A 22,498-nucleotide genomic window follows, 5' to 3' on the forward strand; every position below is an offset into this window, starting at 1 on the left:
TCAATCTACTAGAATGCTTGTGCATGCCCTCATCATCTCCCGCCTTGACTACTGCAACATCCTTTTCTGCGGCCTCCCTGCTAACACCCTTGCACCTCTCCAGTCCGTCCTTAACGCTGCTGCCCGACTAATTCATCTCTCTCCTCGCTACTCCTCCACTTCCCCCCTCTGCAAATCTCTTCAGTGGCTCCCATTCCCTCAGCGTATCCAGTTCAAATTGCTAAGGCTACGTTCACATTTGCGTTGTGCGCCGCAGCGTCGGCGACGCAACGCACAACGCAAATGTAAACGCATGCACAACGCAGCGTTTTGTGACGCATGCGTCCATTTTTGCATGGTTTTGGGCGCAGAAAAAACTGCAACTTGCGTCCTCTGCGCCCTGACGCATGCACCACAGTGACGCATGCGTCACAAAACGCAAGTGCAACGCATGTCCATGCGCCCCCATGTTAAATATAGGGGCGCATGACGCATGCGGCGACGCAGCGCCCGACGCTGCGGCGCAGAACGCTAATGTGAACGTAGCCTAATACTGACCTACAAAGCCATCCATAACCTGTCTCCTCCATATATCTCTGAACTAATCTCCTGATATCTTACCTCACGTAATCTCCGGTCCTCCCAAGACCTCCTTCTCTCCTCCACACTTATCTGCTCCTCACCCAGCCGCCTCCAAGACTTCTCCTGAATATCCCCCATCCTCTGGAATTCTGTGCCCCAACACGTCCGACTATCAACCACATTCGGATCCTTCAGACGGAACCTGAAAACCCACCTTTTCAAGAAAGCCTACAGCCTGCACTGACCCCACTGCCTCCTCATCACTACCGGAGCTAATGCCTCACCAACACCGGAGCTCCTGCAACCCTCAACCTATTGTCTTCTTCCCCACCATCCTGTAGAATGTAAGCCCGCAAGGGCAGAGTCGTCGCCCCTCTGTATCAGTCTGTCATTGTGAGTTTGCTAACTGTAAGTGATATCTGTAATTTGTATGTAACCCCTCCTCATGTACAACACCATGGAATCAATGGTGCTATATAAATAATAGTGCCACACCACGAGGCTGCTATTGAGCCCCTGAGGAACAGGGACCCAGTGCCACCCCCCATTACACTATCAACTTATCAGCATCATAGATCCTGATACAGTTGAAAGCAGTGATGATGACAGAGCGTCATGTGACACTCCCTCTCCCATCACTCTGCCTCTGTGTGTGCCAGCAGTGGAGCTGATGAAACGCTGAGATGCTCTGCGGACGTCAGAGCAGCGAGGGAACAAAGAAGAGAGGTAAGTATTGCGTGTGTGTGTCGGCTGCACTATACTGTGTGTGTGTTGGGGGGCGTGGTGGCTGCTTTATAGTCTTGGGGGACTGCATTATACTCTGCGGGGGGGCTGTATTATGTTCTATGAGGGACTACATTATACTCTATGAGAGGGGCTGCAGTATACTCTAGCAAGGACCATGGGGAGTGCATTTTACTATATGGGACCTGCATTATACTGTATTGAGGACTATATGTACCAATGATTCTTCCTCAGCCGGAGTAAGGGTATGTCTCCACGTTCAGGATTGCATCAGGATTTTCCATCAGTATTTGTAAGCCAAAACCAGGAGTGGAACAATCAGAGGAAAAGTATAATAGAAGCATATGCACCACTTCTGCATTTATCACCCACTCCTGGTTTTGGCTTACAAATACTGATGGAAAATCCTGACGCAATCCTGAACGTGGAGACATACCCTAAGGGTAGGTGCACACGGTCAGTAATCGATGCGGGTTGGACACTGAATACTTGTGCAGTGTCCAGAAGTTACAGCATAGTGGAAGGGATTTCACGAAATTGCATGCCCACTATGTGTCCACAGACGCCTGTGGCTCACCTGTGGAAACGGACATGCGGCGCGTCTTTCCAGACAGCAGCATGTCTGTATTGCGGAGACGCGAGCCTCAGAAATGTCACCTATGCATGAATGTATAGGATGCAGTGAATCCATACGGCTCAATGAACACATGTGGAATCACCTGCATTCAATAGCCGGCAGCGCTCTGGGCACAGAGGACATGTGCTGCGTTCAACACGCTGCCAATCACTGAACGTCTGCACCTACCCTATAGAGGTCAGGAAACGAGCAGCGAACTGGCCCTGGTGATACAACACCCGGGGGTAAATCCTGCGGCAGAGCTGCTTTAATACATGCTCCCCTCTGGATAAGGGTCACTGCACTTTCATACACAGCTGCCACACGTGACCTCCAGTCAGCAGCTTCTGTATTCTGTACATACAGGTAGGGTTGAGCCTAGAATAGACAGTACGGCCTCTGCAGCCCACAGTGTAGCCGACTGCCCCCGGAAATGACGTCACACCTGCAAGGAGCCCATATAGTTCTAGCATTTACCGAAGCGCGGCTGTCAGCGGTGTTGCTATTGGTGGACTCAATCGCTTCGGTGATTGGTCGGCTGCTTGGCGGGTCCGAACGCAGCTGCCGGGCAGTTTGTAGTGGGGCTGTGGTGTCCGCTGCGGTCCTGCTGCACGTCCTCCGCCGCCCACCACGGGAGGGTGAGTATGACAACTACCCACTTACATGCCAGCTGTTTGGGGTCCCTCTCTTGCCCGGTATTAGCGGCTGCTTTTGGTTTCTGTGGTAACTTCTCACCTCTTTTCTATCATTGTGGCTGGTCTGTGAGACATTACAGCGCCATATATGTGTCGTCTCAAAATGTTATGGGAATTGAGGTGCTCCTGTATAAGGTTCCCTTAAAGGGGCAGTCCACCTGTGTAGTCATTACATAAGGTAGTTGTAGTTTTAGTCCTTGTCCTGTGCAGTTATCACTATGGATAGGGACAGATTTGGCTATAATTGTGAGCGCTATTCCTATAGTTGGTGGATGCGCCCCCGGTACAGGGGTCAGGGTGGTCTGCTCACACTACAGCAGCCTGGATTCTGCAGATGCAGGAATGTGACTTCTTAGGCTACTTTCACACTAGCGTCGTGCACTGCACGTCACTATGCACCGACGCTAGCTGTGGAAGCGCCGCACAACGGGGGCAGCGGATGCTGTTTTTCCACGCATCCGCTGCCCCATTGTGAGGTTCGGGGAGGCGGGGTTCCAGCCGGGCATGCGCGGTCGGAATTGCTGCACACAACGCACAAAAAAACGATACATGTAACTTTTTTTGTGCCGACGGTTGCGACGTGTGGCATTGCGTCGCACTGCGTCGCTAATGCTAGTCTATGGAGAAAAAACGCATCCTGCAAGCACTTTTGCAGGATGCGTTTTTTCTGCAAAACGACGCATAGCGACGTGCAGTGCACGACGCTAGTGTGAAAGTAGCCTTAGCTGCCTTTATCCTTACACTGTGGTGTCCATACTGGTCAGGTGTGTACAGGGCCCAGCAGTTGATGACAGCTGTGTGATGTGGTGTGTACAGGGCCCAGCAGTTGATGGCTGACAGCTGTGTGATGTGTATTCTGGCATGTACAGGGCCCAGCAGCTGATGGCTGACAGCTGTGTGATGTGGTGTATTCTGGTGTGTACAGGGCCCAGCAGCTGATGGCTGACAGCTGTGTGATGTGATGTGTATTCTGGTGTGTACAGGGCCCAGCAGCTGATGGCTGACAGCTGTGTGATGTGGTGTATTCTGGTGTGTACAGGGCCCAGCAGCTGATGGCTGACAGCTGTGTGATGTGATGTGTATTCTGGTGTGTACAGGGCCCAGCAGCTGATGGCTGACAGCTGTGTGATGTGATGTGTATTCTGGTGTGTACAGGGCCCAGCAGCTGATGGCTGACAGCTGTGTGATGTGGTGTATTCTGGTGTGTACAGGGCCCAGCAGCGGATGGCTCACAGCTGTGTGATGTGGTGTAATCTGGTGTGTACAGGGCCCATCAGCTGACAGCTGTGTGATGTGGTGTATTCTGGTGTGTACAGGGCCCAGCAGCTGACAGCTGTGTGATGTGCTGTATTCTGGCGTGTACAGGGCCCGGCAGCTGATGGGTCACAGCTGTGTGATGTGGTGTATTCTGGCATGTACAGGGCCCAGCAGCTGATGGCTGACAGCTGTGTGATGTGGTGTATTCTGGTGTGTACAGGGCCCAGCAGCGGATGGCTCACAGCTGTGTGATGTGTGTACAGAGCCCAGCAGCTGACAGCTGTGTGATGTGGTGTATTCTGGTGTGTACAGGGCCCAGCAGCTGTGTGATGTGGTGTATTCTGGTGTGTACAGGGCCCAGCAGCTGACAGCTGTGTGATGTGGTGTATTCTGGCATGTAGAGGGCCCATCAGTTGATGGCTGACAGCTGTGTGATGTGGTGTATTCTGGTGTGTACAGGGCCCAGCAGCTGATGGCTGACAGCTGTGTGATGTGGTGTATTCTGGTGTGTACAGGGCCCAGCAGCTGATGACTGACAGCTGTGTGATGTGGTGTATTCTGGTGTGTACAGGGCCCAGCAGCTGATGGCTGACAGCTGTGTGATGTGGTGTATTCTGGTGTGTACAGGGCCCGGCAGCTGATGGCTGACAGCTGTGTGATGTGGTGTATTCTGGTGTGTACAGGGCCCGGCAGCTGATGGCTCACAGCTGTGTGATGTGGTGTAATCTGGTGTGTACAGGGCCCATCAGCTGACAGCTGTGTGATGTGGTGTATTCTGGTGTGTACAGGGCCCAGCAGCTGACAGCTGTGTGATGTGCTGTATTCTGGCGTGTACAGGGCCCGGCAACTGATGGGTCACAGCTGTGTGATGTGGTGTATTCTGGCATGTACAGGGCCCAGCAGCTGATGGCTGACAACTGTGTGATGTGGTGTATTCTGGTGTGTACAGGGCCCTGCAGCGGATGACTCACAGCTGTGTGATGTGTGTACAGGGCCCAGCAGCTGACAGCTGTGTGATGTGGTGTATTCTGGCATGTACAGGGCCCATCAGTTGATGGCTGACAGCTGTGTGATGTGGTGTATTCTGTTGTGTACAGGGCCCAGCAGCTGACAGCTGTGTGATGTGGTGTATTCTGGTGTGTACAGGGCCCAGCAGCTGACAGCTGTGTGATGTGGTGTATTCTGGTGTGTACAGGGCCCAGCAGCTGACAGCTGTGTGATGTGGTGTATTCTGGTGTGTACAGGGCCCAGCAGCTGATGGCTGACAGCTGTGTGATGTGGTATATTCTGGTGTGTACAGGGCCCAGCAGCTGATGGCTCACAGCTGTGTGATGTGGTGTAATCTGGTGTGTACAGGGCCCATCAGCTGACAGCTGTGTGATGTGCTGTATTCTGGCGTGTACAGGGCCCGGCAGCTGATGGGTCACAGCTGTGTGATGTGGTGTATTCTGGCATGTACAGGGCCCAGCAGCTGATGGCTGACAGCTGTGTGATGTGGTGTATTCTGGTGTGTACAGGGCCCAGCAGCGGATGGCTCACAGCTGTGTGATGTGTGTACAGGGCCCAGCAGCTGACAGCTGTGTGATGTGGTGTATTCTGGTGTGTACAGGGCCCAGCAGCTGACAGCTGTGTGATGTGGTGTATTCTGGCATGTACAGGGCCCATCAGTTGATGGCTGACAGCTGTGTGATGTGGTGTATTCTGGCATGTACAGGGCCCATCAGTTGATGGCTGACAGCTGTGTGATGTGGTGTATTCTGGCATGTACAGGGCCCATCAGTTGATGGCTCACAGCTGTTTGATGTGGTGTATTCTGGTGTGTACAGGGCCCAGCAGCTGACAGCTGTGTGATGTGCTGTATTCTGGCGTGTACAGGGCCCAGCAGCGGATGGCTCACAGCTGTGTGATGTGTGTACAGGGCCCAGCAGCTGACAGCTGTGTGATGTGGTGTATTCTGGCATGTAGAGGGCCCATCAGTTGATGGCTGACAGCTGTGTGATGTGGTGTATTCTGGTGTGTACAGGGCCCAGCAGCGGATGGCTCACAGCTGTGTGATGTGGTGTATTCTGGTATGTACAGGGCCCAACAGCTGACAGCTGTGTGATGTGGTGTATTCTGGTGTGTACAGGGCCCAGCAGCTGACAGCTGTGTGATGTGCTGTATTCTGGCATGTAGAGGGCCCATCAGTTGATGGCTGACAGCTGTGTGATGTGGTGTATTCTGGTGTGTACAGGGCCCAGCAGCGGATGGCTCACAGCTGTGTGATGTGGTGTATTCTGGTGTGTACAGGGCCCAGCAGCTGACAGCTGTGTGATGTGGTGTATTCTGGTGTGTACAGGGCCCAGCAGCTGACAGCTGTGTGATGTGCTGTATTCTGGCGTGTACAGGGCCCGGCAGCTGATGGCTGACAGTTGTGTGATGTGTATTCTGGTGTGTACAGGGCCCAGCAGTTGATGGCTGACAGCTGTGTGATGTGGTGTATTCTGGTGTGTACAGGGCCCAGCAGCTGATGGCTTACAGCTGTGTGATGTGGTGTATTCTGGTGTGTACAGGGCCCAGCAGCGGATGGCTCACAGCTGTGTGATGTGTGTACAGGGCCCAGCAGCTGACATCTGTGTGATGTGGTGTATTCTGGTGTGTACAGGGCCCAGCAGCTGACAGCTGTGTGATGTGGTGTATTCTGGCATGTACAGGGCCCAGCAGCTGATGGCTGACAGCTGTGTGATGTGGTGTATTCTGGTGTGTACAGGGCCCATCAGTTGATGGCTGACAGCTGTGTGATGTGGTGTATTCTGGTGTGTACAGGGCCCAGCAGCTGATGGCTGACAGCTGTGTGATGTGGTGTATTCTGGTGTGTACAGGGCCCAGCAGCTGATGGCTGACAGCTGTGTGATGTGGTGTATTCTGGTGTGTACAGGGCCCAGCAGCTGATGGCTGACAGCTGTGTGATGTGGTGTATTCTGGTGTGTACAGGGCCCAGCAGCTGATGACTGACAGCTGTGTGATGTGGTGTATTCTGGTGTGTACAGGGCCCAGCAGCTGATGGCTGACAGCTGTGTGATGTGGTGTGTACAGGGCCCAGCAGTTGATGGCTGACAGCTGTGTGATGTGGTGTATTCTGGTGTGTACAGGGCCCAGCAGCTGATGGCTGACAGCTGTGTGATGTGGTGTATTCTGGTGTGTACAGGGCCCAGCAGCTGATGGCTGACAGCTGTGTGATGTGGTGTATTCTGGTGTGTACAGGGCCCAGCAGCTGATGGCTGACAGCTGTGTGATGTGGTGTATTCTGGTGTGTACAGGGCCCAGCAGCTGATGACTGACAGCTGTGTGATGTGGTGTATTCTGGTGTGTACAGGGCCCAGCAGCTGATGGCTGACAGCTGTGTGATGTGGTGTATTCTGGTGTGTACAGGGCCCGGCAGCTGATGGCTGACAGCTGTGTGATGTGGTGTATTCTGGCGTGTACAGGGCCCGGCAGCTGATGGCTGACAGCTGTGTGATGTGGTGTATTCTGGCGTGTACAGGGCCCGGCAGCTGATGGCTGACAGCTGTGTGATATGGTGTATTCTGGCGTGTACAGGGCCCGGCAGCTGATGGCTGACAGCTGTGTGATGTGGTGTATTCTGGCGTGTACAGGGCCCGGCAGCTGATGGCTGACAGCTGTGTGATGTGGTGTATTCTGGCGTGTACAGGGCCCGGCAGCTGATGGCTGACAGCTGTGTGATTTGTATTCTGGTGTGTACAGGACCCAGCAGCTGATGGCTGACAGCTGTGTGATGTGGTGTGTACAGGGCCCAGCAGCTGATGGCTGACAGCTGTGTGATGTGGTGTATTCAGGTGTGTACAGGATTCAGCAGCTGATGGCTGACAGCTGTGTGATGTGGTGTATTCAGGTGTGTACAGGGCCCAGCAGCTGATGGCTGACAGCTGTGTGATGTGGTGTATTCTGGTGTGTACAGGGCCCAGCAGCGGATGGCTCACAGCTGTGTGATGTGGTGTATTCTGGTGTGTACAGGGCCCGGCAGCTGATGGCTGACAGCTGTGTGATGTGGTGTATTCTGGTGTGTACAGGGCCCAGCAGCTGATGGATGACAACTGTTATGTGATGTATTGTATATTTATCCTGTCATCAGTGGATATGGTTATATAGCATTGTACTGTATGTGTCAGGTTTTGCTTGGGGTTACCTCATAGTTATGCGGAACCATTACTGAAATCTTGATGATCCTTGAAGGATATAAAATTGTGACCCAGTGTTTTTTTTTTTGTTTGTTTTTTTTTTTAAAGGGATCTTGTCTTTAGATACATGCTGCCCAATCTACAGTCTTGATTAGAGCCTGGCTTTGTCGTTTCATGATTGCAGCCAGCTATGTTTTACTTTAAGCCATTCAGTGTTTCAGAGAATACATAGTGTGAAGATCCAGCTGTGGACCATATGGAGAAACCTGAGTATTCTGCTTATCCCCTCCCCTCTATAGGTGATTGACAGGTCTCTCCCATGTATATACTTATATAGAGACTTGTTAATTATCTAGAGCAGGGTGGGAACAAGCCATCTTGGGACTGTATTAGACTAGTCTCTTCTCCAGCCATGATCCCCAGCTAACTATGTTTTCTCCGAAACACCAGAGCATTTATTAGTAAAATATACCTGCCTGCAGCCTGGCTATAATTCATGCTGGCAGTGTTTTTGTCCTAATAATTCTAATGGCAGGTTCTCTTTTAAGCTCAATATTTAGATCCCTCACACAAGGATCCTGTGACAGCATCCTTATTGTTACAGATGGGTGCGGATGTGGCCCGAACCGCACAAATATAGGTACCGGTAATTAAAAAAATGCTCAATACAGTGTTAAAGCTGCTTGTGGTGGTCTCATGCCATTATTTGTTCAGGTATCGAGCTTTGTGAGTTATGTGAGGCTCTGTTCACATTTTGTCTGAACCTTTCAGAAAACAAATATTTCAAAAGAATTGGCCACTGTAAGTATCATATAGTGAAACATGTCAGGGACAGTAGAATAGTTGGCCATCCAAGTGGTTTACTGGAGGGAGGGGACTACATGCCACCCCATACCCCCAAAATGCAATCTCAGGATGCTGATGGATTTTCATGGCACTTGTTATGTAACGCTTCGGGTCTGCCATTTTATTATTGTTATATATTCTTATAGCGCCATTTTTTCCATGGCGCTTTACATGTACAATAATCTTGAACAATACAAGTCACAGCTGGTACAGGAGGAGAGAGGACCCTGCCTGCGAGGGCTCACAATCTACAAGGGATGGGTGAGGATACAGTAGGTGAGGGCAGAGCTGGTTGTGCAGTGGTTTGGTCGATCGGTGGTTACTGCAGGTTGTAGGCTTGCCGGAAGAGGTAGGTCTTCAGGTTCTTTTTGAAGGTTTCGATGGTAGGTGAAAGTCTGATATGTTGTGGTAGAGAGTTCCAGAGTAGGGGTGATGTGCGAGAGAATTCTTGTATGCGATTGTGGGAAGAGGAGATAAGAGGGGAGTAGAGAAGAAATCTTGTGAGGATCGGAGGTTGCGTGCAGGAAAGTACTGGGAGACGAGGTCACAGATGTATGGAGGAGACAGGTTGTGGATGGCCTTGTATGGTTAGGCTTTTGTACTGGAGTCTCTGGGTAATGGGGAGCCAGTGAAGGGATTGACAGAGGGGAGGGGCCGTGGATTAGTCGGGCAGCTCAGTTTAGAATAGATTGGAGGGGTGCGAGAGTGTTAGAGGGGAGGCCACAGAGCAGGAGGTTACAGTAGTCGAGACGGGAGATGATGAGGGCATGGACTAGGGTTTTTGCAGATTCTTGGTTTAGGAATGTACGGATCCGTGAAATATTTTTGAGTTTAAGACGGCAGGAAATGGAAAGGGCTTAGATATGCGGTTTGAAGGAGAGATCAGTGTCAAGGATTACCCTGAGGCAGTGAGCTTTTGGGACTGGGGAGAGTGGGCAGCCGTTTACTGTAATTGATAGGTTCGTTGGGGGGGGGGGGGGGGGGGGGTCGCGTGAGATGTGGGAAAGACAATGAATTCTGTTTTGTCCATGTTACTTTTTAGAAATCTAGCGGAGAAGGATGAAATAGCGGATAGACATTGAGGGATTCTGGTTAGTAGGGTGGTGATATCTGGTCCAGAGATGTAGATCTGTATGTCATCAGCATAGGGATGATGCTGAAAACCGTGAGATTCTATGAGCTGTCCCAGGCCAAAAGTGTAAATATAGAAGAGCAGGGGCCCTAGAACTGAACCTTGCGGAACTCCGACAGATAGGTGGCGAGGTGAGGAGGTGGTGTGTGAGTGGGAGACGCTGAATGTTAGGTATGACATGAGCCAGGATAGAGCCAAGTCTGTGATGCCAAGGGATGAGAGGGTCTGTAGTAATAGGGAATGGTCCACTGTGTCAAAGGCAGAGGAAAGGTCCAGGAGGAGGAGGATAGAGTAGTGTTGCTTGCTCTTGGCGGTTAATAGGTCATTGGTGACCTTAGTTAGGGCAGTTTCAGTGGAGTGGTGTGACCGGAAGCCTGATTGTAAGCGGTCGGAGAGGGAGCAGGAAGATAGATGGGAGAACAGTTTAAGATGGACGTGTTGTTCCAATAGTTTTGAGGCATAGGGGAGAAGTGATATAGGTGCGATAGCTAGATACAGAGGATGGGTCAAGAGAGGGCTTTTTGAGGATAGGTGTGATTGAGGCATGTTTAAAGCTTGAGGTGAAAACACCAGTTGTTAGTGATAGGTTGAAGAGATGGGTTAGAGTTGGGATGAAGATTGGCGAGGTTTGGGATGAAGTGGGAAGGGATCGGGTCAAGTGCACAAGTGGTGAGATGCGATCTTGAGAGTAGAGTGGAGAGTCGATCTTCTGTAATGGTGGAGAAGTTGGTTTTGAAGGTGGAGGGCTGGGTAGTTGGGAGGAAGGGCTCTGGGGGTTGTCAACTAAAACTATCTCTGATGTTCTCAATCTTCTGCTTGAAAAATGAGGCAAAGTCTTCAGCTGAGATGAGTGGGGAGGGAGGAGGTGCTGGGGGACAGAGGAGAGAGTTGTAGGTGTTGAATAACTGTTTAGGGTTGTGAGACAGGGAGGATATGAGAGATGAGAAGTAGGTTTGTTTAGCTGTGGCGAGTGTGGTCTTGAAAGTAGTGAGGGACTTGAATGCGATGAAGTGCTTGTTGGAGTGGGATCTTTTCCATCTCCGCTCAGCAGCCCTGGAAACTCGCCTCAGTTCTTTGGTCAGGCTGGTGTGCCAGGGCTGTCTGTTGATTTTGCGACTTTGGTATGTGTGAGAGGGGCAAGAGATTCCAAAGCTTTAATTTTAGTAAGAATATGTTGCTGATAGGCCAGTATAGTGAAATACAGGTCTATTTCAGTGTATTGCACAAAATTTGAGCTCTTTAAAGGGAACCTGTCAGCAGATTTTGCTGCTATAATAAGAGGCCACTGCCTTTCAGGGCTTATCTACAGCATTCTATAATGCTGTAGATAAGCCCCCTGTCCGACCTACAAGTAAAGAAAAATAAGTTTTATTATACTCCCCTACTTGGCGGTCGAGTCTGATGGGTGTCGCAGGTCCCGGACCAGCGCCTCCCATCTTCTTGCGACGCTGCCCTCCTGCTTCTTCATCACTCCCTGGTATCGGCGCTCCTGCACAGGTGTACTTATCTGTCCTGTTGAGGGAAGTGTAAAGTACTGCAGTGCGCAAGCCGCTGGGCCTCTCTAACCTTTCCCGGTGCCTGCGCACTGCAGTACTTTACACTTCCCTCAACAGGACAGATAAGTACACCTGTGCAGGAGCGCGATGCCAAGGAGCGATGAAGAAGCAGGAAGACGGCGTCGCAAGAAGATAGGAGGCGCCGGACCCGGTCCTGCAACACCCATCGGACCGGACCGCCCCGCAGGTGAGTATAACATAACTTATTTTTCTTCACTTGCAGGTTGGACCGGGGGCTTATATACTGCATTATAGAATGCTGTAGATATGCCCTGAAAGGCGGTGGCCGCATCTTATAGCGACAAAATCTGCTGACAGATTCCCTTTAAAAGTAGTTAATAAAATGATCAAAAATAGTAAATTTGCTTTCCAAAAAAGAAGCACTCATACGGCTAGAATTAGCTCCAGAAATATTTGGACAGTGACAAGTTTTGTCATTTTGGCTGTTTACAAAAACCTATTCATGATACAGTTATATAATCAATATGGGCTTCCATGGTGAAGAAAAAACCCTTCACAACATTCACTCATGAACAACACTCTCCAGGAAGTATTTCAGTGTCTAAGTCTACCATAAAGAGAAGACATCATGAGAGCAAATACAGAGAGTTCACCACAAGGTGCAAACCATTAATCAGCCATAAAATTAGAAAGGCCAGATTAGACTTTGCCAAAATACATCTAAAGAAGCCAGCCCAATTCTGGAAAAGCATTCTTTGGACAGATGAAATGATCATCAACTTGTCCCAAAATGATGAGCAGTAGGGAGTATGGAGAAGGCCTGGAACAGGTAATGATCCAAAGAACACCACATCCTCTGTAAAACATGGTGGAGGCAGTGTGTTAGCATGCATGGCTTCTAGTGCACTGGGTCACTAGTGTTTGTTGATGATGAATTCTGACGTGTACAGGGCTAAACTTTCTGCCCACATTCACCCTACTGCAAGAAGGTTGACTGGACGCTGCTTCACACTTCAGATGAACAATGACCAAAAACATACTGTGAAAGCAACCCAGGAGTTTAAGGCAAAGAAAATGAATATTCTGCAATGGCTGAGTCAGTCACCAGATCTCAACCCCATCAAGCAGCATTTTACATTCTTAAAGGGGTTGTCCACTACTAGGACAACCCCTTCTTGATCTAAATGTTTGGCTCTGATAAAATAAAAAAAGAATGCATCGCCTCCCGTGCTAGCGCCGCTCCAGTGCCGGGGGCACTCGCGTTCCTTGGACTCTCATGCGGTTGTTATGACACGTGATCTCGGCGCCCAATCAGTGCTGGTGTCACCGGCCCCTACTTCGTACAAATTGAACATGAAGAGGACGTCAGAGCTGTGGCTACTGTCACTTCCTCTTCATGTTCAATTCGTACGACTGCGGGGCCAGTGACACCAGCACTGATTTGGCTTCAGGATCATGTGTCATAACAACCGCACGAGTGTCCCAGAAATGCGAGTGCCGACACTGCTGGAACGGCGCCAACATGGGAGCCGAGTATAAGATTTTTTTTGTTTTATCGGGGCCAAGCGTGGGGTATGAGAAGGTGTAAGACAAAACTTAAAGTGGTATTCCCATCTTCAAGATCCTATACCAATATGTAGTAGGTATAATCAGGGCTGTGGACTCGGTAAGCCAAACCTCCGACTCATCAATTTCCATGACACCAACTCCACAGCCCTGGGTATAATAATAATAATATTAATATTATTATTAGCAAACACCTCCAATTAGAAATGTAGTATAGTTTTTTTGTATTCGCTATGTCTTTCCTCATGTGCAGGTATTGCAGGACCTTAGGTATCCATGGTTCCGAACACTAGCAACTAGATAACTGTCACTTCATCAGTTGCCGTAACCATGGATACCTAAGGTCCTGCACATGAGGAAAGAGACAAAGTGAATCCAGAAAACTATACTACATTTCCAATTTTGAGGTATTTATTAATATTATTACTGCATCTACTGCATATTGGGATAGGATTTTGGAGATGGGAATACCCCTTTAAGGCAGAAAGATCCACACAAGCAACAACTGAAGTCAGCTGCAGTAAATTCCTGGTAAAGCATCACAAAGGAGGAAACTCAGCAGTCGGTGAGGTCCATCACTTCCAGACTTCAGGCATTTATTACCTGGAAAGGATTCTCTACAAAGTATTAAAAATGAACATTTCATGTATGATGAAGTTAATTTGTCCAAAGAAGAGAGGGGAATCCTCTTCATGATTAAGGGTGTCCAGTCACCTGAACCGCGGGGAATACCGCCTGTCATGTGAGCTGTACCGCTCATGTTTAGTTTTATCCTCCACTCAGCACTTTGTGGATAAAGCCATTTTACAGTCCGTTGACCTGGATTCTCCTCTCTTCTTTGGATTGCTTCACACTTTGACGCAGCGTTCTCCAGCCTACGGACACATTAAAATTTCTTTTACGGTGAGCTGGATTTATCTTCTTTTCCTTTACGTTGTATTAGTCAAATTACTTTTGAGCCCCTGAAAAGAGGAGACTTTGTAGAAAAATGGATGCTATTCCTAAAGGTTTCACAGGATATTTTGAAACCTGAAAGTCTACACTTCAATTGCATCTGTTTAATTTTAGTTTAAAAGTAATGGCATGCAGAGCACAAATCACGAACATTCGGTCACTGTCCAAATATTTCTGGACCTAACTGTATGTTGTCGGAAAGATAATGAAAGGTATGGCTTTTGGAATGAAAAAGTCAACAATAAAATCGCCTTTTGAGTGAGTTAACAGTTATATCTTCACATCATTTTTCTTTTAGTTCATAATGGCAAAAGGTGACAGTGACCCTTTTTTTGTGAAATTTGTGAAGACACCGGACAATACAGATTTCTTTTATGAAGCCCATGAGGTAAGAACACCAAGATTGGGGAGGCTTGAAGGAACCAAAGTGTAGAGATGGGAGAATCTATTCGACCACCGGTCTGCACTGCATATCTACTCACCCCCTAGCATTTTTGGCTCCTCTATTGATTAGCCTGGCTGGCACAAGTCATCATTATGGCGTGATGCGCACACGTCGTCACACCAGCCAAGCAATTCAATAGAGATGCCGAAGAATCGAAACTCACAGGTCCCCTGTTCATCAGTCACAGATTACTGACCTGGCCGATGACCCGACTGGAGTCTGCAATTTTATTTTCCCATCTCTATTAAAGGGACATGCATGATTGAGCTGCTGTTTGTGCCACCTTAGAGTATTGGATGTGTACACCACATTCCAAATTATTATGCAAATGCTATTTTTAATTGATTTTTTTTTTTCCTCTAAATGGTTAATGCAAATGAGTCCGTATAATGTTCAAATCATCAACCGGTAGAGCACAAGTCAAATTTTATTGGAGAAATCTCCCATTGATAAAAGTATTTTTATTTATTTATTTTTTTTTAAACTTAAAAAAAACCTCTCAAAATGCCCTGTGCCAAATTATTATGCACAACAGATTTTCCAAACATTTTATAGGTTGTAATGACCTGGAAATGGTCATTTGTTGAATTTGAAGCATTACGAGGTCACATTTACTGAAAAATCAAAAATATCTTAACAGGCCAAGTTACATATTAACATAGGACCCCTTCTTTAAGCTCATCTTCACAGTTTTTGCATCCATTCAACTTGTGAGTTTTTGGATAGTTTCTTCTTGAATCTCTATGCAGGATGTCAGCATAACCTCTCAGAGCTGCTGTTTTGATGTGGACTGTCACCCACCTTCATAAATCTTTTGCTTGAGGATATGCCAAAGGTTCTTAATAGGATTGAGGTCAGGGCAGCCAATAACTCGGAGGTATTGTTTGCAGCATGAGATGGTTCATTGTCATGGATGAAGATGATTTTGCTACGGTTGGGACGGTTCTTCTTTTTGTACCATGGAAGAAAGTGGTCTGTCCGAAACGCTATATACTTTACTGAGTTAATTTTCATACCTTCAGGGACCCCATCAGCTCTCACCATGATTCCATCCCAAAACATGACTCCATCACCTCTTTGCTGACGTGGCATCCTTGTTGGGACATGGTGGCCATCCAGTACTTCACACATCTGGACCATCCAGAGTTGCATGACACTCATCAGTAAACAAGACTATTGTAAAAGTAGTCTTCATGTATGTCTGGGCCTAATGCAACAGTTATTGCTTGTGAGCACTGTTTAGGGGTGGCCGACTAGTACGTTTATGCACAGCTTCCAGCTCTGAAGGATCACACACCTTTTAGGTTTGAAGGATTCCAGAGGCACCAGCAGCTTCTAATCCCTTTTTTTTGCTTTGTAATTGTATTTTTGCAGCTACTCTCTTAATCTGATGAATTTGTATAGCAGAAACTCCTCATTATGCCTTTATCTGCACAAACCCATATGTGCTGTGTATAAGCCGCAAATGTGTATATATCGCTTAAGTTTTTGTGAACTATCTGTTTCCATACCTTGTCCAAGGCATTGCACTATTTGACGCTTTTCAGCAGCAGAGAGATCCTTTTTCTTTCCCATATTGCTTGAAACCTATGGCTGCCTAATAATGTGGAACATCCTTCTTAAGTGTTTTTTCTTTATTTGGGCTCACCTGGCAAACTAATTATCACAGGTGTTTGAGGTTGATTTCAGTGATCCAAAGAGCCCTGAGACACAATACCATCCATTAGGTAATTGGGGAAAAACAAAAAATTACATCTTTATCACACTTAAGTCCAATATGCATAATAATTTGGAACTCAGTGTATAGTCTTCATGGATGCAGTCTTTAGGTTTGACTGATGGCTTTCAATCTAGTAAATATTGGCCTAATCATGTTCGGCGCGCCCCGGGCTGTCCCATCACATGGGTGGATTAAAATTGCTGGTAGCACGCCTACTGGCTGTCCTATTTCCATTACCACTATTTGCATTACACACCTTTTTAATATTAGCCACGTCTCCTGTCGAAGCCACGCAGGTGAAACGTGCATTGAGGCACTTCCAGCATCTCCTTCTGTGTTCCCATGTGCATGTACATCATGTCTCAAGGTATTACAGCTGTTAATTTATTTGCTTACCTACTGATGTATGCTTACCTATTGATGTATGGTTAAAGGGAACCTGTCAGCAGGATTGTGCTCAGTAACCTACAGACCGTGTCAGGTCGGCGCCATTATACTGAATAAAATGACAACTTGGTTGATGAAATCTGTCTTGTGTTTGTTTTTTAATCTTTGTTTTTTAGTTTTGAGTTAAAGGGAACCTGTCACCTGAATTTGGCGGGACCAGTTTTGGGTCATATGGGCGGGGTTTTCGGGTGTTTGATTCACCCTTTCCTTACCCGCTGGCTGCATGCTTGCCGCAATATTGGATTGAAGTTCATTCTCTGTCCTCCGGAGTACACGCCTGCGCAAGACAATATTGCCTTGCTTTTTGGCTTTGACCACAGTTGGGCAAAGCATACTGCGCGTGCGCAAGGCAAGATAACCTTGCGCAGGCGTGTTCTACTTAGGACAGCGAATCAACTTCAAGCCAATATTGCGGCCAGCGTGCAGCCAGCGGGAAAGGAAGGGGTGAATAAAACACCGCCCATCGGACCGAAAAAAGGTCCCGCCAAATTCAGGTGACAGGTTCCCTTTAAGGGCAACTCTTGAGGGCATATGCTAAATCATAGCATGGCTGTCTGACTTACTCATATCATCTTGTATATACTTAATACCTCCTGTTGGCGCTGCCCTTTTTCTCTTATAGCATGTCTGTTTATATTGGGCTTTGTATTGAATAGATGTCAAACCACAGCCTGCCTAACAGCATGGTTATTTCATTTACACTTCATGTTCACTTCTTATGTTAGCATATTGTCTGAGTGCAGTGTCTGGGCATTTTTAGCTTAGACCACCATTATTGCCAGTACTAATAACATTTCTCCTTCGCCTCATTGGGGGACACAGATGTGGGTGTATGCTGCTGCCACTAGGAGGCTGACACTAAGTGATACAAAGAAAGTTCACTCCTCGCCTGCAGTATACACCCTCCTGCTGGCTCTCAGCTAACCAGTTCATGCTTAGTGTCTGTAGGAGGCACTTGGGTCTGGTTCAGGCCCCAACGTTTTTTTTATTTTTTATTTTCTGTAAATTAACGGAGTGAAGGGGGCGATGGATCCTTTCAAAGTTCCGATCTCCCCCGAATCATCAACAGGCGAGCACGCGGAGTATACCTTCCCGTACCTTTCCTGCGACGTGGGAAGCCGAAACCATGCCTGAGCTCACTTCATGGGCGACGGTTCCTTTGAGTCCCGATCTCCCCACACCAGCAGAAGGCTACCACATGGAGTGTCGCCTCCATGTATCCTCTCCTGGAGCCAGGCCTACAGCCGGACAACTGGCCCTGTCCACCCGGACTGAACTCCGTGGATGTACAGAGGCCCCTCTCTATGGCGTCTGAGCAGCCCCCACTGTCCCACCACTGTTAAAGCGGATGGCACAGGGAGGTGGACGGTTCCTCTCCACCTCCCTAACAAACGGAGGTTGGATTGAGGTTTACACCTTTATCCCTGCACCGTCCATACCTGAGAACAGCAGTGAAACCCACATCTGCGGCGGCTCCATGCCAGGACGCACACCGATGGTGAGTGGATCCATCTGCAGCGGGATATCCACTTCGCCGTGGCCCACCTCCCTGAGGTAACGCTCCGGTTGGCTGCAAAAATTTAGCCCCCCGGCTTCGGCCAATGTGTAGACCGCATCCCGGAAGCCGCGCCCGCACTATGGTGCGCTAAGGCGGCTCCGACCGCTTTTCTGGCGCGTCTCGCCTGGCAGAAACGGTCCTCACTTCTACCCCTGGTGTTGCCCGCCGCCTGCAGAAATTTAGGCCCCGGCTTGGGCCTATTCACGGAAGTCTCGAGGCTCCGCCCACATCATGTCCGTGGCTCCGTCTCCCGAATTGGCGCTTCTCGCTCTCTGCGAGATTTTAGCAACTCTGCAACTCCCGGTGGCCATCTTGGTCCACCCGGCCGGCTCACACAGGGGTGACGGTTTTCGCATTAAAGGGGCACGACGACTCTACATCAGTACCTGGGTAAGGAAGTACCTGACCAGTTGATCTTAAAGCCACACGACCTGTATTCCCTGGTCTTAAAGCCACACGACCAGTATTCCCTGGTCTTAAAGGCACACGACCAATATTCCCTGGTCCTAAAGGCACACGACCAGTATTCCCTGGTCCTAAAGGAGCATGACCAGTATTCCCTGGTCCTAAAGGCACAAGACCAGTATTCCCTGGTCCTAAAGGCACACGACCAGTAATCCCTGGTCCTAAAGGCACACGACCAGTAATCCCTGGTCCTAAAGGCACGCGACCAGTATTCCCTGGTCCTAAAGGCACGCGACCAGTATTCCCTGGTCCTAAAGGCACGCGACCAGTATTCCCTGGTCCTAAAGGCACGCGACCAGTATTCCCTGGTCCTAAAGGCACGCGACCAGTATTCCCTGGTCCTAAAGGCACGCGACCAGTATTCCCTGGTCTTAAAGGCACGCGACCAGTATTCCCTGGTCTTAAAGGCGCATGACCAGAATTCCCTGGTCTTAAAGGCGCATGACCAGTATTCTCTGGTCTTAAAGGCGCATGACCAGTATTCTCTGGTCTTAAAGGCGCATGACCAGTATTCTCTGGTCTTAAAGGCGCATGACCAGTATTCCCTGGTCTTAAGGGCACATGATCAATTCGAAGACGGTCACCTAAATGAGCTCAGGAGCCCTCCGCCGCTGATCCCAGTTTATCCCCGAGTACCTAGTTTCCCTGAGTGGACTTCGTCACTGACCGCAATCCATGGTTCTCTGACCAAGAGATTGAATCCCTCCATATACTCTCTGTGGCTCGGAGTGCTTGTAGGACCGATATACATGGTCCCGATCCTACATGGGAGCAGTCGGCTAGCAGGGGACGCAAATATTCTAGAAACGTACAGGCGTCTAGAAACATACAGGCGTCTAGAAAACTAAATTTTTCATTTCCTGATCCCTCACCAATGATTTGATGACAAGGCTCTGAATATGGATCGGATATTGCCTAGGACCTGGACTTGCCAGAGCTTCAGAAAAGGATGGACTCTCCTATTTATACCATCAACCAATCTCGGTACATTGACGAGGACTCTGGTTCTGCTATAGACTACGCAGTGTCCCTCATAAGGAGACTAAACTCCCTCGTAGAGCATGTGCCATTCAGTCCGGATAAGCGATTCACTGGACAGAAGCCTCTACATGGGATGCCATGCCTGGTCTTTTAAGGGCGACGGGTCCTTTAAAGGGCACCGATCTCCCCACACCATCAACAGACGAGCACATGGAGTGTCGCCTCCATGTATCCTCTACTGCATCCAGACCTAACGCCATACAACCTGCCCTGTCCACCCAGGGACCTGAACTCTGGGGATGTACAAAGGCACCCCTTTTTGGCATCCGATTCCCCCCCTTTGCATCATCACTATTTAGCGGATGATGCAAGAAGGCGGATGATTCCTCTCCACTTCCCTGTTAAGAGGATGGTGGATTGAGGGTTCCTAATTTTCTACTCGGCACCGTCAAAAGAGAGCGACGACGGCAAGAGACGGCTTTTTCCTGACCTGCTGGATGCAGCCCCGCATTCTGCCACTTGGCAGACTAACCGGGTAGAATCTCTTGTGGTATACCTACCAGTATCCCTGCCCGATGTATCATCAATTAAAAATACCACGGACTGTCAGATAGCAAATCTGGTTCGTTCTGTCTTGCGGCTTTGGGTTCAGCGCTCTACCCTTACTTAGCCGCCACATGGGTTGCTTGAGCAATGGTCTCCTGGTCGGAGACCTTGACTACTTCGATTCACACAAGTAACCTTTCCCTGAAGACAGTACAGCTGGCCAGTCAAATCTTCTGAGCGGGAGACTAACAAGGTATCGTATTTTTTCTACAGACCCAACCAGCAGTGGAAGGGTTGTCCAGGACAGTCTAGATCTAAGGGATCTTGGTTCCAAAAAGGGGGAATGAAAAGTAAGACCGATCCTGGACCTCAAACTTCTAACAACCTTTGACAAGGTCCTCCTTTTTTGGATGGAGTTCCTCCGCTCAGCCATTACTTCAACACAAAAAGGTGGAGTTTCTGGCATCCATCCACATTTGGGATTCTTACCCTCACATTCCTATTTTCCCCTCTACAAAAATCCCTTCGCCTTTCCATTCGCGAACAGCATTTTCAAGTCCTGACCTTGCCCTTCGGCCTGGCTACCGCACCCAGTGTTCGCAAGGGTCATGGCGGTTGTCATGTTCCTCTGGCACCCTAGGAACCCTTTCTAGCCGCTCTTCCACGACTACGCTGAGTCGTCTATATCACTTGCGATACCCTCTCACCTGGGCTGGCAGCTAAACTTAGACAAGTTTTCCTCATTTCCAGCCCAGCAAATCCTTTTTGAGGATGATCCTGCACAAGAAGGATGGTAATTCTCTCTCGAGTCAAGGTCGTGGCCCTTCAACAGGGAGCTCGCGCATCTGATCACTCATCCCCTCAGTTCATTCGCTTCGCTAGGAGGGTTCTGAGGAAAAATGGTGACGACAATGGAAGCAGTTTCCTTCGCTCCGCTCGTTTTCAGCAAGTCAATCAGGCTTTCAAAGGGTAGTCTCTGAGCCCCTTTCTCATCCAGAGCCTTCTCCTGGTCCAATGGTTATTAGTGAATACCAATGCCAGTCTTCTCCCGATCATTGCTCTGGGGATCCGAATGGTACGGCTAAACCTACAGCAGGTCCACTGCCTTCAGGTGGGTCACCCCATCCGACTTCAACTGGATAATGCCACAGCTGTGCCATACGTCAATCATCTAGCAGGTCGAGGTACCTCACTCTCTGATGGGCCGAAAGCTATCATTCGGTGATCTCGGCAGTACATATCCCTGGAGTAGAACACTGGGTCGGTAGACATATTCAGATGTCAGGGTTTCTCCTCAAGTGAGTGGGAACTTCACCCGGAAGTCTTCCATCAGATCTGCCTTCACTGGAGTACTCCAGATGTAGGTCGGTGGCTTCCAAACTGAACGCCAATGAACTCGAGTTCATGGTTCGGCCTCGAGATCCAAGAGCATCACAGCGAATTCTCTGTTCTTCTATGGTACCAATTTCCATAACCCCTGTTCCACTACTTCCGAGATCTTTTTGGAAGCAGGAAGGGCCCCAGTGATCCTGGGAGACCTGCACTGACCATGTCAGGATTTTTCGTTTGCGGTACTAGTATTTTTCCGTCTTATTGCAACAAAACTGCAAATATGGACTTCCTCGCAGGGAGTCTTCACCTGTGGTTCTTCCCTATTGCATACCGTTAGATCTTTGAGACCTTAATGGTCCTGGGGGTCTTACAGTAGACTCCTTTTTTGATCCGGAAAGATTTTACTATCAGCGAAGGTCGCTCACTTTTTTCTCTGCGATCTTGTCATCCTGATGAGTCTTCAGAGCTTGCCGCTCTGTTCTTTCAGACTTTTTTCCTTATTAAATTCAGCAAAAGTCAGTCCTAAATCATAAATTAAAACTTAACATTTAATATGCATACCTAAAAAACATGAATAATACATAAAGTGCTCGTGATTCACAGTATAGTAGATAAAAAATGGCACAATCTCACCCAATTTGCTGTTTACTGGTACTCAGGATTTTCCTCCAATATCATGGTGTCCGAGACCAGAAGATGGGGAGAAAGGACATGAAGACCAAAAACGATAACGGGGGGAGGGGAGGAAATACACGGGGGCCTATTTACCCTGTCGTGCCCTCTGCAACCAACTCCCGCCCTTACAAGGGCAGTACCCAAGTGTGAGCCTGTTTTGTGATGCCCATGGTCAAATATAGCCTCCCTGAAAAAAAGGTGTCTTCCCTACGCGTTTCCCCTCCCGTTTGGGGGGTTCATCAGGGGAAGTTATCCAGGCTTAA

The 22,498-nt window shown here is 48.8% G+C and overlaps 1 protein-coding gene across 8 annotated transcripts in view; it reads left to right on the plus strand.

Annotated features, from left to right (window-relative positions):
• The first annotated feature begins 2,396 nt into the window (after positions 1-2,396).
• TOPBP1 (DNA topoisomerase II binding protein 1) overlaps positions 2,397-22,498 on the plus strand; it is a 107,175-nt gene continuing 87,073 nt past the window's right edge. For 3 of the 8 annotated variants that reach the window (XM_077269041.1, XM_077269038.1, XM_077269044.1), the window contains exons 1-2: positions 2,410-2,559; positions 14,365-14,454. In XM_077269041.1, the coding sequence (XP_077125156.1) occupies positions 14,371-14,454 (84 nt within the window). In that variant the 5' untranslated portion in view covers positions 2,410-2,559; positions 14,365-14,370. Of the gene's footprint in view, positions 2,560-8,599; positions 8,692-14,364; positions 14,455-22,498 lie in introns of all 8 variants that reach the window. The other 5 variants (XM_077269042.1, XM_077269039.1, XM_077269040.1 and 2 more) reach the window with 5 other exon arrangements.

This window comes from Ranitomeya variabilis, chromosome 6, assembly GCF_051348905.1.
Source record: "Ranitomeya variabilis isolate aRanVar5 chromosome 6, aRanVar5.hap1, whole genome shotgun sequence".
In the NCBI taxonomy this organism is placed as follows: domain Eukaryota; kingdom Metazoa; phylum Chordata; class Amphibia; order Anura; family Dendrobatidae; genus Ranitomeya; species Ranitomeya variabilis.